The 14868-nt window shown below is 44.4% G+C and overlaps 1 protein-coding gene across 3 annotated transcripts in view; it reads left to right on the plus strand.

Annotated features, from left to right (window-relative positions):
* Window positions 1-14868, plus strand: part of si:ch211-269e2.1 (cohesin subunit SA-2) — a 142089-nt gene that overhangs the window by 96943 nt on the left and 30278 nt on the right. For 2 of the 3 annotated variants that reach the window (XM_043692329.1, XM_043692330.1), the window contains exons 23-25: window positions 5420-5509; window positions 7298-7390; window positions 11313-11487. In XM_043692329.1, coding sequence (XP_043548264.1) covers window positions 5420-5509; window positions 7298-7390; window positions 11313-11487 — 358 coding nt within the window. The remainder of the gene's footprint in view (window positions 1-5419; window positions 5510-7297; window positions 7391-11312; window positions 11488-14868) is intronic. The other variant, XM_043692332.1, reaches the window with a different exon arrangement.

Consider the following 14868-nt stretch of genomic DNA (forward strand, 5'->3'; position numbering starts at 1 on the left):
AGAATAGGGCAGGTTAAATCTGCATTGCTCTTGAGTGAGGAATGAATCCACTGGGAGATGTTGGTGTTGAGGAAGAGATTGTGAAAGGCTTTAAGGACAATATTGAACAAATGGGGACACATTTGAAGCCAGCCCTTAGATAATGGGGAAGGTCCTGATGTTGTTGGTACATTTGACATGTACCACAGGGCAACACAAACTCTGTCTGTGTGCTCCTATCAGTAACTCAAAGATCATAAGAACATCAGAAATTGTAGTAGGCCATTTGGCCTTTCCAGTCTGCCTCACCATTCAGGTGGTGGTATTCAGGAGGGCATTGCATAATTATTTGGATAGAAATTTTGTGCAAGAGTAGGGGGAAGAGGCAGAAGATGAGCAGTAGGTGAAGATGCTCATTCATAGAGCTGGTGCAGGCACATTGGCCAAATGACCTCTTCTGCACCATAACAACATTTTTTATTTTCTTATAGGACTAGGCCAACATTTATTGCCTCCATCTCTACTGGGCTTGAGAAGGTGGTGTTGAGCTGCCTTCTTGAACTGCTGCAGTCCAGTTCTGTGATTCTGTTGTTCTATGAGGGTCATGGCTGATCTATACAGACTGACCTCACAACCCTGTTCCGATATTCCTTAATTCTGCTGGTATCTTAAAATGCTATCATTCTTTGTTTTGAATACACTCAACAATGGAGCATCCAAATCCCTGCAGAGTAGAGAATTCCAAAGATTCACAGCCCCTTTCTCCTCAGAGATTCTGACTACTAGATTTAGACTCCCCACTAGGGGGTGCATTTTCCCAGTATCTACTCTCAGATCTCCCAAGATAGGTGAAGTGATGGCCTAGTGGCATGACTGCTATACTATTAATCCAGAGACTCAGGTAATGTACTGGGAACCTGGGTTTGATTTCTGCCACGGCGGGATGGTGGAATTTGAATTCAATAATTAAAAGAAATCTGGAATTAGCAGTCCCATGGTGACCGTGAAACCATTGTCAATTGTTGGGGGAAAACCCATCCGGTTTACTAACGCTCTTTAGGGAAGGAAACTGCCATTCTTACCTGGTGGCTTGGGACCCACAGAAATGTGGTTGACTCTTAACAGGGACAGGCAATAAAAGCTGGCTTAGCCAGTGACGCCCACATTCCACGAATGAACAATTAAAAGAAAATCTACCCTGAGTAAAGGTACATAGGCATAGTCCTACTAGGCCATAAAGCTGATCTCTTATTAGAGACATGACTGGGTGGTTTAACCTGAGAGTCACCACATCTCAGGTGAAGGGTGAGGTTGAGAAGGAGAGTCCTTCATAGTGACCTCAGGTGATGTTGGAATTGAACCCACACTGTTGGTGTCACTCTGGACCACAAACCAACTGTCTAGCCAACTGACCTAACTGGCCCCCAACTTGCTTAATAATTTTATAGGTTTGAATAAGGGTGCCTCTCATTCTTTTACATTCTACAGAATAGGCGCAGTCTCTCGATCTCTCTCTATAAGATAACCCCTGTATTCCAGGCATCAGTTTAGGAGTCTTTGTTGCATTCGTTCTAAGTCTTTTCTTAGGTTAAGAAACCAAAGCTGTAGACCAGGTGCAGTCTCACTATGGCTCCATGTAAATGCAGTAGGTTACCTCAATACTCCAATTCCTTAGCCACCTATCATTTGATTTACAAATCGCTTGCTGTAGCTGCATGTTCATTTATCTCTGATTCTACATTCACAAGACATGAGTATGAAATCTCCACACCACCTCCAGCAAGAGGGCCACAAAAAGTCATTCAGGGCAGAAGTTGGCCATTCAGCCCATCATACCTGCACTGGGAGCTATTCGATTAATCTCCCACCCCAGCTTCATTCTCGTAGTTCTGAGAGAATTTTCAGGATTTCAAAACAATTCTTAGTCTGCTTCCATTACCCAGATCGGGCAGAATGATCAGATTCTTTTTATGCCCCTGGAGATGCTCACCTGGTTCACATGACCTCATTGACTACATTCTGGGTGAGAAGATACATCTCCTTGACTTGTCATCAATTAACACCCTTTATGTGGTCAGTTCAACACCCCTTTGTGACTTCATCCAGCCTCCACCTGGATTCCTTGCCTTCCTAGTGGGAGAGAAAAATTGCTCCTTTACCAAATAGGAAACTGTGGCAACCTGCCTACAAGGTTGAGAGGAGAGGCTCTGGTTTGTCTTATCAAAATGCAGGACCTTGCATTTTATCAGAATTAAACTCCATCAGCCACTCCTCTGTCCACTGGTCCAGTTGATCAAGATCCTATTGTACTCTTAGACAACTTTCTTCACTGTCTATTATGCCACCAATTTTGGAGTCACCTGCAAAATTACTAACCATACCTCTTATGTTCTCATCCAAATCATTTATATAAATGTCGAAAAGCAATGGACCCAGCACGGATCCTTGCAGCACACTGCTGGGCACAGGCCTCCAGTCTGAACAACAACCCACTAGCACCACCCTCTGTCTCCTGCTGTCAAGCCAAATTTGTATACAATTGGCTAGCACTCCCTGGATCTCATGTGATCTGACCTTATTAACCAGTCTACCATGCAGAATCTTGTCGAAGGTCTTGCTAAAGTCCATGTAGACAATGCCTACCATTCTGCTTTCAGCTATCTTCTTGGTCACTTTTTCAAAAAAACTCAATCAAGTTTGTGAGACACAATTTCCCACGCACAAAACCAGAATGACTCTCGAATGCATGTAGATCCTGTCTCTCAGAATCACCTCCAACAACTTATCCACTACTGATTTCAGGCTCACCGGTCTGTAGCTCCCTGTCTTTTTTTCCTTGCAGACATTTTTAAATAAAGGCACAACATTAGCCACCCTCCAGGCTTCCAGCTGCCAATGATACAAATTTCACTGCCAGGGGCCCCATGATTTCTTCCCTAGCTTCCCACATTGTCCTGGGATACACTTTGTCACGTCCGAGGGATTTATCTACCTTTATGCATTATAAGACCTTTCACACCTCCTCTTCTCTAATGTGGACCCTATTCAGGACCTCACTATTTATTTCCCTGAGTTCCCTAGCTTCCATGCCTTACGCTACAGGAAATACTGATGTGAAATATCCATTTAGGATCTCACACATTTCCTGTGGTTCCACACATGGATGGCCATATTGATCTTTAAGGGGCCCTATTCTTTCCCTCGTCACTTTTTTGCTCTTAATCTACTTGTAGAATCTCTTTGGATTCTCCTTAATCTTATCTGCCAAAGCTATCTCATGTCCCCTTTTTGCCTTCTTGATTTTATAGAACATAGAACATTACAGCGCAGTACAGGCCCTTCAGCCCTCGATATTGCACCAACCTGTGAAACCAATCTGAAGCCCATCTCACCGACACAATTCCATTCTCGTCCAAATGCCTATCCAATGACCATTTAAATGCCCTTAAAGTTGGCGAATCTACTACTGTTACAGGCAGTGCGTTCCATGCCCCTACAAGGTTGAGAGGAGAGGCTCTGGTTTGTCTTATCAAAATGCAGAACCTTGCATTTTATCAGAATTAAACTCTGAGTAAAGAAACTACCTCTGGCATCTGTCCTATATCTATCACCCCTCAATTTAAAGCTATGTCTCCTCATGCTAGCCATCACCATCCAAGGAAAAAGGCTCTCCCTGTCCACCCTATCTAACCCTCTGATTATCTTATATGTCTCAATTAAGTCGCCTCTCAATCTTCTTCTCGCTAATGAAAATAGCCTCAAGTCCCTCAGCCTTTCCTCATAAGACCTTCCCTCCATACCAGGTAATAGCCTAGTAAATCTCCTCTGAACCCTTTTCAAACCTTCCACATCCTTCCAATAATGCGGTGAGCAGAACTGTACACAATACTACAAATGTGGCCGCACCAGAGTTTTCCCTCTTAAGTGTACACCTATACTCCCTATACTCCTCAAGGGTAATCACTTGCTTCCAGTTGTGTACACCTGATGTCTGTCTCCTTCTCTTTCTTGACCAGAACCTCAATATCTCTAGTCATCCAGCATTCCCTACTTCTGCCAGTCTTGCCTTTCACATGTTGTCCCTGAACTCTCATTATCTCACTTTTGAAAGCCTCCCACTTGCCAGATGTCACTTTACCTGCAAACAGTCTCTCCCAATCAACTGTAGCATTGCTGACTCGTCACCTTTGACCCCTGCCTTGGTCAAGCTTCTATCTGTCACTGCCTTAAAAATCAATCAGCCAGCCTGCACCACCTTCTGGGAAGGGAGCTCCAGAGACTCAAGACTCTTTTGGGGGAATTATTCCTCCTCATCTTAGTCTTCAATGGGGGAAATTTTATATTTAAACAAAAACAGAAATTGCCGGGGAAACTCAGCAGTTCTGGCAACCAAGAGAGAAATACATAATGTGTTAAGTTGAGTGATACTTCACAGCCGCACTCGAAACATTAACTCTGAAGTCCCCCAACAGATATTGCCACATCTGCTGAATTTTAGATTTCCTGCTTCCACAGTTCTTTGTTTTACTTTTGTTTTTAAACTTTGCCAGCTGTGAGTAGACTCTTAAGTATTGTAAAAAGGGGGCAGATAGAGTTAATATTGAGGAGTGCCTGATGAACCACCAACTGTGATGATGTATTACGAAATGATGGGCAGAACAGCTTAGATTCTCGAAGGAGTGAAACCTGACAGCAAGTCCTCCTCGAAATCTCTGGAACTGTGTGTCTCATATTAATGTGACTAGTTGCTAACATGTGGTAAACTATATCTTGTTAACAACAAAATCTTCTTCTAGTTAGACCAGGGAGTAGACCAGGCAGCATGGTGTCTGAGTGGTTAGCACTGCTGCCCCACAGGGATCTGGATTCAATTCCAGCTTCTGGTGAATGTCTGTGGAGTTTGTACATTCCTCTCTGTGTGACTAGTGGGTTTCCTCCCACAGTCCAAAGATGTACATAGCTACATGGATTGGTCATGCCAAATTGCCCACAGTGTCCAGGGATGTGTAGGTTAGGTGGATTAGCCATGGCAAATGCCAGGATAACAGGGGGTTGGGTGTGGGTGGGATGCTTTCTGAAGGTTCGGTGTGGACTCAATGGGCAGAATGGCTTGCTTCCACACTGTAGGGATTCTATGGATTACCTTCTACCACACTAGCTCAAGCTGGTCCTGTGATCCCAACACTGAAACGGGTTAGTGAAAGCAAAACTAACACATGGAGGGCTGGAGACTTAGCAAATGTCTGAGCAAACTGCTCAGTTTAAGACAATTAGGGATGGAGAATAAATGCCAGCCTTGACAGGGATGTCCACATTCTATAAAGGAAAGAAAAATGCGCTCTGACTTTAATGAATCACAAACCTGTGTTGATGAAGCCCCATTTACCTTTAATATAATGTAAAAAATGATGTTTACCAGTGTATTTTCCTGTTCTTGCAGATCATCGTTCAGGCAATCCTCTGTAGCTATTATTACATCATGTGGCAGCTCTCGAAAGTATCTGAAGGTGATTCCTCCAAGGTACAGGATGTGAGTTTTCCCCCGTTATTTTGTACAAACATATGAAGAAGGAACAACAGTAGACCATTCAGCCCCTCACAAACGCTCCACCATTCAGTAAAATCATAGTCGATCTGATTACAAACTCAAATCCATTTTCCCACCTGCCTCTGATAACCTTCCGCCTCCTTGCTCGACAAGAAAGTATCTATCCCTGCTTTAAAAAATATTCTGGAACTCTGTCAGCTTTTCAGAAAGGGAGTTCCAAACGCTCATGCCTTTCTGAAAGAAAGAAAATGCCTGTACCGTTTAAATGGACGACCCATTAAATTTTCTGATGTGGAGGTGCCAATGTTGGACTGGAGCTTACAAAGTCCGAATTCACATGACACCAGGTCATAGTCCAATTATTTGAAATCACAAGCTTGCAGTTTCTGCTCAGCGACTCTGCGTTGTTGTGCATGTTAAAGGCCACCTAGGAGGAGGTGTACCTGAAGATTGGAGATTTTGTGTTCGTGTTGCGCTACACGTGACCTCACCAAACGGTTCTGTGTCTGTAAAATCTTCACTGTTCTGATCTCTGATCTTCGGTAAACATGCTCCAGTTTCAATCCAGCCCTTTCTTACTCTTCTAAACTTCAGGAGATGTAAGCCTCGGCTTTTCCTTATGGGAGGTCAGCCATCTCCGATTCCAGGGCCTTTAGTCTAGGAAGCCTTGTCTGAACATCCTTCCCTAAACCAAGTGAACAATTCTCCACATAGTACTCCAATGTGGTCTCACCATTATAACCGAAGGAGAACCTCCCTACTTGTATATTCAATTACTCTCAGAATAAATAACAACATGCTGTTAGCTTTCCTAATTACTTGCAGTACCTGCAGACTAACCTTTTGTGATTCATGCAAAATGACTGAGGACACCAGATACCTCTGCATCTCAGAACTTCACTAATGCTGCAATGAAAGCAGAAATTGCTGGAGAAGCTCAGCAAGTCTGGCAGCATTAGTTCAGAAGAAGTCACTGGACTCAAAACGTTGGACTCTGCTTTCTCTCCATAGATGCTGCCAGACCTCTTGGGTTTCTCCAGCAATTGCTGTTTTTGTTTCTTATTTCCAGTGTCTGCAGCTATATATTTTATGTTAATAATATGCTCCCCTATCATCCTACCAAAATGGACAATTTCACTTAATCCCACTGTATAATGCATTTGCCACATCTTTGGCACTCATTTAATCTATCTATATCCATTTTGTAGCCTGCTTATAATGTCTTCACTATATAACAGGGATACTCACTCTATTAAGATACAACATGAACTGCTCAGCTCTCCATTTGCACAGAAGGCGGCCATTTGGCCCATCTTAGTTGCTCTGATTCTTTTGAAAGAGATTTCCCATGAATTGTGCTTCCCAGCCCTTACCACACCCCTGAAACGTTTTTCAAGTATATATCCAAATCCCTCCCGCCAGTAGAGACAGTTGCTCCATATCTATCATTGCCAAAATTCCTCAGAACTTTGTACCTATATTTGAATATCTCCTTGACACTCTGTGATCTAAGGAAAATAACAAATGTTGAGTGATGTTATGGAGATAGTAAGTAATCTTAGTGATAGAATGAATGTGTGATCATAAGACTTGCTTACCAGCTTTCACAGGTGGGCTGTGTTGATACTGTTCCACACCTTTTTGCCATTGGTGAAAGAAGGCGACATGACCTTCAAGAAGCTAACTGGGAAATTGCAACAATGCAAGGCAGGCACAGGATGTTCCCCTTTTTTTTTCTCCTGGTCTAAAGCTTGTTTTGTTTCTGTGCAGAGCGTGAAAGTGTCGCTGAGGAAGCAGATGAGGGGATTCTGCCACATTTGCAGACAGTTCCTAAATAATCCCAGCAGCACCGTCAAAGAGCAGGTCAGTGTGGACAAGGTCATCTCAAAAAGGCCGAGTGGGCAGGACTCGGGACCCATGTAGACTGGACCAGCGGCCACAGACTGGTCACAACATGGGAAAGTAGGCCATTCAGCCCAACTAGCCCTGTTGGCCTCCTGGACGTGCTGGGATTGAGTGGTTTACATCAACTTGATTGTCAATCCCTCCAAGTCTGTTGAAGATGCTAGGAGTAGTGGGGCTACACGCTGAGGCTGGGGTTGGTCTTTTGTGGTTTCTTGTGCTCTGCCCTATCCATAAAGCCATGCGCTGCCATTAGACCAACCTGTTATTTTGTAATTTATTCTCAGATTGCTGACCAATAACTGCCCTTGAGACAGTGGTGGTGAGCTGCCTTCTGCGATATCTGCAGTCCATTTGGTGTTGACTTTTGACTTTTTGTTAATAGTGGATTTCCAATTCCACTATTCAATTCAGTTTAATTCACTGCTGCCTTGCTGGGTTGTTTCTGAGAACAGTTACAAGTCGGTGGCACGGTGGCACAGTGGTTAGCACTGCTGCCTCACAGCGCCAGAGACCCAGTTCAATTCCCACCTCAGGCGACTGACTGTGTGGAATTTGCACATTCTCCCCGTGTCTGTGTGGGTTTCCTCCGGGTGCTCCGGTTTCCTCCCACAGTCCAAAAATGTGCAGCTTAGGTGAATTGGCCATGCTAAATTGCCCCTAGTGTTAGGTGAAGGGGTAAATGTAGGGGAATGGGTCTGGGTGGGTTGCGCTTCGGCGGGTCGGTGTGGACTTGTTGGGCCGAAGGGCCTGTTTCCACACTGTAAGTAATCTAATCTAAACTCAGTCCCATTGCTGTGGTTCTGGAGTCACAGTGTCAGTCAGACTAAGTAAAGCAGGACCCTGACCTTGCCATGGCCAGTCATTTTAACACAGAGTCCTGCTCACATGCCCAATGTCTGTCCTTGGCATGTTGCAGTGTTCCAGTGGATCACAGTACAAACTGGAGGAACAACATCTCTTCTTCACATTAGGCACTTTACAACCTTCTGGAGTTAATATTGAGTTCAACACCTCCTCAGTGAGAACCATTTCTTCCCTTTCTTTCTGCTCCTCTGTCTTACAGTCTTATTAGCATGTGTTCCCCTCCCCCCATTCTGGTTACTGTCCTTTTAAGTCTGGCAATTAGACACACCATTGTTCTACCATTCTCACAATCCCATTCCCATGAACTATCAATTTCCTTTCTCCACCCACTACCCCCACGCTTCCCACCCCTCCCCAACTATAGCATTAATGTTGCCCCCTCCATAGGTCACTTTAGCTCTGATGAAGTCTAGATTTGAAACATTAGCTTGCTCTCTCTCCATAGATGCTGACCTGCTGTGATCTCCAGCACTTGTTGTTTTCAGACTAGGTAAAGCTGGCTGGTGAAAGTGAGGACTGCAGATGCTGTAGATCAGAGTCGAGAGTGTGTTGCTGGAAAAGCACAGCAGGTCAGGCAGCATCCGCGGAGCAGGAGAGTCGATATTTCAGGCCGGGCCCTTCATCAGGCATGAAGCTGGAAGCCACAGGGGCGGACAGGTAAATAGGAGCCCCACCCCGCTCCCATTTATCTCTCCGCCCCCGTGGCTCCCAGCCTCATTCCTGATGAAGGACTCCGGCCCGAAATGTCGACTCTCCTGCTCCCCGGATGCTGCCTGACCTGCTGTGCTTTTCCAGCAACACACTTTTGAAAGCTGGCTGGTGTCCAGCTGTTAGAGGCTATTTATAAAGCAGATGGGTTTTTAATAATGTTAAAATAGTTTCATGGCCTTGGTTTGTGGCAATATATTTTCACCCCAGCTGTGCACACATGTTATGACACAACTCTGGAGACGTTGGGACTAGAACCTATGCCTCCTGGCCTGGAGGTAGGGATGTTATCACTGCATCACAAGAGCCCCATCATTCTAATTTATTTCTTATTGACCTTAATTTCCACTAGATACTATGATGCGATTTGAACTCCTGTGCCAGAGCATTGATGAGGGCCTTTGGGTTAATTGTTCTGTAATATTATTGGCGGGGAGTATCATATGGGGCAGTGGGAAGCATCTGTGCCCCTCAGTGGGTTCAAATCCCACTCAAGGACCTGTTGAGTCAAGGAAGCCATGTTCATGTCATTAATTGATAACCAACTTGTAGATTCATCCAATTCAGCAGGCAGTAAGAGTAGGCAGTATGGTCAGCCATACTTGATATGGAGTGGCACCTCTCCAGCTATGGCCATTGTGGTGAGGACATTGGTACTTTCTTCCATTTATTCTCTCATGGAATGTGGCATAACATTTGTTGCCCGTCCTTATGTGCCCTTGAATCGAGTGACTTGCTTGGCCATTTCTGAAGGAGTTAAGAGTTAACCACGTTCTGAAGTCACTCTAGGCCAGACCAGGTGACGATGACAGATTTCCTTCCCTAAAGGACATGAGCAAATCAGACAGGATTTACCACCAATTGAAAACAGATCCAGCATCTCCATGACTGGGACTAGCTTTCAGTTCCAGATGTTTTGTTTATATTAATTATAGAGTCATAGAGATGTACAGCACAGAAGCAAACCCTTCAGTCCACCTCATCCATGCTGAACAGATATCCTAAATTAATCTAGTCCCATTTGCCAGCACTCGGTCCATATCCCTCTAAACCCTTCCTATTCATATAATCATCCAGATGTTTTTTAAATGTTGTAATTGTACCAGCCTCCAACACTTCCTGTAGCAGCTCATTCCATACACGCACCACCCTATGCACGAAAAAGTTGCCTCTAGGTCCCTTTTAAATCCTTCCCCTCCCACCTTAAACGTGTGTCCTCTAGTTCTGGACTTCCCTAGCCCAGGGAAAAAATCTTGTCTATTTATCTATCCATGCCCCTCATGATTTTATCAACCTCTATAAGGTCACTCCTCAGCCTCCGATGCCCCAGGGAAAACAGCCCCAGCCTATTCAGCCTCTTCCTACAGCTCAAACTCTCCAACCCTGGCAACACCCTTGTAAATCTTTTTTGAACTCTTTCAAGTTTCACAACATACTTCCTACAGCAGGGAGACCAGAATTGCACACAGTGTTCCAAAAGTGGCCTAACTAATGTCCTGTACAGCCACAACATGATCTCCCAACTCCTACAGTCAATGCACTGACCAAAAAAGGAAAGTCTCCCAAATACCTTCTGCACTATCCTATCTATCTGCAACTCCACTTCCAAGGAGCTATGAACCTGCACTCCAAGGGGTCTCTTTGTTCAGCAACACTCTAAACCTAACCAAAGTCAAATCCCACCAGCACCTGAGGTGAGACTTGAACCTGCATCTCCAGAGAATAAGGCTCTGCATTACCAGTCCAGTGATCTGTTCCAGCAAAAACAAGGTGAACACCAGCAGGGATAGGGATGTCCTTCAGTTCCCTCATGGAGCTCAGGAAGTGAACTGAGAGAGTTGCAGATTGCCCTGATGCTGATCCGTTATTGGCTCCACTACCCTGCAGGCCAGTTGGAATCAGCCAACTTCCAGAATCCAACTGCGGATCGGAGTGGGAGATGAGCAGCATTTCTGCAGGATTTGCCAACTCTAGTTGGAGAGATTCCTGGAAGTTTTATCATTGGCCCTTTTACCTTCACCACCCAACCCCCTTCCCCTCAAAGAAAATAAATGGAAAATGAGGCATAATTTTGAAATGGATGCAGTGTTTTTGCTGGGCTTTATTTGAAGTGATGACTTGGGGATTAATGTTTAAATTAAAGATTCAATCCTCAGGTGATGCTGGAAACTCTCTTCCATTGCCAATAGTCTGTGTTCCATGGGTTCTTAATGCCTAGCTAACAATTGATGCTTCCCCTTCTATCAACTCCTGAGTACTGTGTTTTCGTTTTCTCCAATGGCTGAGAGATGTTTATGCCCCTCTCCAGGCCTTCATCATTCTGTGTGATCTCCTGCTGGTTTTCAGTCACGAGGAACCACCCATTGGTTCTGAAATGGTTGAGCCATTTGCCTATATCCCAGAGGAGTCCCTGCAGACAGAGCTTGTGACCTTCGTCCTGGATCATGTTTTCATCGCCCGAGACAGCGGTCACCCTGACAACGGTAAGCTCTAGTGGCGGCAACTGGGCTGTTCCTCTGAACTGAGGCCTTGCAGATTTTATTTATTTATTTATTCTCTCGTGAGGTGTGGGTGTCGTATTGATGTTGTTGCCTGATGCCCTTGAACTGTATAGCCTACCAGAGGACATTTGAGAGTCAGTTATGGTCGGCCTGGAGTCACATGTAGGCCAGACTGGGTACGACTGGCCAATTTCCTTCTCTAAAGGACATTAATGAATCCACAGGATCCTTATGGCCATCGATGATGGATTCATGGTCACTATCGCCGAAGCTAGCTTAGATTCAAGTTCATTAACTGAATCAAAATTTATGAATAGGAAGGGTTTAGAAGGATATGGGCCAAGTGCTGGCAAATAGGACTTTTTAGGTTAGGATATCTGGTCGGCATGGATAAGTTGGATCGCAGGGTCTGATTCCGTGCTGTACATTTTGATGACTCTGTGGTGGTATTTGAACCTCATAAAGCCAGGACTCCTAGCTGGTAACTGAACCACTTGATAACTTGTAGTATTCCAGGAATCAGATCTCCGAGACTTTAATGCCAGGGCTCCTTGTGCATTGAGATGTATTTTTGTGTGTGACCGCTTTGCCACTCCATCCAAGATCAAACAAGGTTCTCTTCCTCGCCTGAAGTTATTGATTTTCAACCAGGGGAGTAAAACACAGGAAATGTTGGAGAAGCTCAGCAGATGTGGCAGTGTCTGTGGAGACAGAAACAGAGTTAACTCTTAACTCCGCTGTGACTCTTCGTCTTCAGATGAAAAACTCTGAAGAATTTTGTTACAGAGTTCCAGATGTTGCGGTCTAAGAGGAGAATTGGATTCAAAATGTTAAATTTTGTTTCTCTCTCCACAGAAGCTTCTGAGTTTCTGCAGCAACTTTCAGCTTCAGGTTTTCAGCACCTGCAGGACTTTGATTTCTACCTGGGGCTTGATTCCTTGAGTTTCCTTGGGTTGTCTCGCCCTTACTCTCTGAAGCCAGATGGCAGGCAGTTGTCACCTCTAAGGGGCAGTGGTTGGTCCAGTCTTCATGTGGTGCCAGATGAGATTCACTGAGCAGCAATCAGTCAGGAATTCCCTGGCACTGTCATCGTTATTGTGTCTTGGGGATCCTTGAGATCCATTGAAATAACTAAGACTGTTGATTGGACCTAGACCCTTCCTACTGTATCTCTGCAACTGTCTGGGCAATGCCATTAATAACCGGGCTTTCCAGAGGATCATCTCCTACTTTGTAAAATAAACCATTGGGACCACTGGCCACGGTCAGGGTATTGACTCTGTATTTGTTCATAACCATCAGAACAGTGGCAACACTGATAATGCACACATCTGGCTGGAAAGCCCTGAAGTTATGAAAGATGCCATATAAATGCACATGTTCTTTTCTAATTAAACGGCCATGTGGACCTCGGATTGTGCAGCCTCCCTGTCACAATGTTGCTTTCTCCTGCATTTTAAAGACAGGATGAACATGGAAGGCTATGGGCCAAGTGCTAGAAAGTGCCAGGGTCACCAGACCCAAAACATTAACTCTGATTTCTCTTCACAGATGCTGCCAGATCTGCTGAGCTTTTCCAGAAATTTTTGCTCGAAATTGGGACCAGTGTAGATTTTAGAGTTGTTGTGCTCGGTACAGACTTGTTGGGTTGAAGGGCCTCTTCTGTAATGTCTAATTCTATGACTTGCGCAGTTTTGGAAGATTCAATATAAAAGTACACTTGCAAATTGTACTCTCACTCTTGGAACAATGGATTTTAACCATCCAGTTAAGCATCTTAAGCTGCAAGGCTTAATAGAGTTTAGATTAGATTAGATTAGATTACTTACAGTGTGGAAACAGGCCCTTCAGCCCAACAAGTCCACACTGACCCGCCGAAGCGCAACCGACCCAGACCCATTCCCCTACCCCTAAACACTACGGGCAATTTAGCATGGCCAATTTGTAGAAATGTACAGCACAGAAACAGACGCTTTAGTCCAACTTGTCCATGCCAACCAGATATCCCAACATAATGTAGTCCGATTTTCCAGCACTTGGCCCATATCCCTCCAAACCCTTTCTATTCATATACCCATCTAGATGCCTCTTAAATGTTGCAATTGTACCAGCCTCCACCACTTCCTCTGGCAGCTCATTCCATACACGTACCACCCTCTGTGTGAAAACATTGCCCCTTGGGTCTCTTTTATATCTTACCCTTCTCACCCTAACCCTATGCTGTCTAGTTCTGGACTCCCCCACCTTGGGGAAAAGACCTTGTCTATTTACCCTACCCACGCCTCTCATGATAAGGTCACCCCTCAGCCTTTGATGCTCCAGGGAAAACAGCCCCAGCCTATTCAGCCTCTCCCTATAGCTCAAATCCTCCAACACTCGCAACATCCTTGTAAATGCTTTCTGAACTCTTTCAAGTTTCACAACATCCTTCCTATATCAGGGAGACTAGGATGTAGAAAGGAAAAATAGATCAAAAGACCATAAGATATAGGAGCAGAATAGGCCAATTGGTCCATTTAGTCTGCTCTGTCATTCAATTATAGCTGATATGTTTCTTAACCATTCTCCTGCCTTCTCCCCGTAACCCTTAATCTCCTTGCTAATCAAGAGCCTAGATATCTCTGTCTTAAATACACTCAACAACTTGACCTCCACATCCCTCTGGGGCAATGATTTACTACTCTCTGCTGAAGAAATTCCTCCTCATCTCAGTTCTAAAGGGTCATCCCTTCACTCTGAGGCTGTGCCCTCAAGTCCTAGTCTCTCCTACTAATGGAAATGTCTTCATCATGTCCATTCTATCCAGGCCTTCAGTATTTTGTAAGTTTCATCCTTCTAAACTCCATTGAATACAAACCCAGTGTCCTTACCTACTCCTTGTATGACAAGCCCTTCATCCTCAGGATCATTCTTGTAAACATCCTCCAATGCCAGCACATCCTTCCTTAGATATGGGGCCCAGAACTACTCATAATATTCCAAATGCCCATTTGTCCAGAGCCTTATATAGCCTCAGCTGTACATCTCTGCTCTTCTATTCCAGCCTGCTTGAAATGAATGTAAACTTTACATTTGCCTTCCTAACTGTCAACTGAATCTGCCTGTTAACTTGAGGTGAATCATGAACTAGGACTCCCAAGTCCCTTGAACTTGATTTCCAAAGTCTTTCCCCATTTTGAAAATAGTATATGCCTCTATTCCTCCTACCAAAGTGCATAACCTCACATTTTACCACATTGTATTCCATCTGCCGTATATTTCATTAGCCTGTTTATAATCAATATATAGGTCAAGATGCTTCTAATTAAACTAATTACTTACTTGGAATTGAAAAAAATACTTAATGTTGTATCTTTGGATTGG

The sequence above is a fragment of the Chiloscyllium plagiosum genome, chromosome 6 (genome assembly GCF_004010195.1).
Source record: "Chiloscyllium plagiosum isolate BGI_BamShark_2017 chromosome 6, ASM401019v2, whole genome shotgun sequence".
NCBI classification, from domain to species: Eukaryota; Metazoa; Chordata; class Chondrichthyes; order Orectolobiformes; family Hemiscylliidae; genus Chiloscyllium; species Chiloscyllium plagiosum.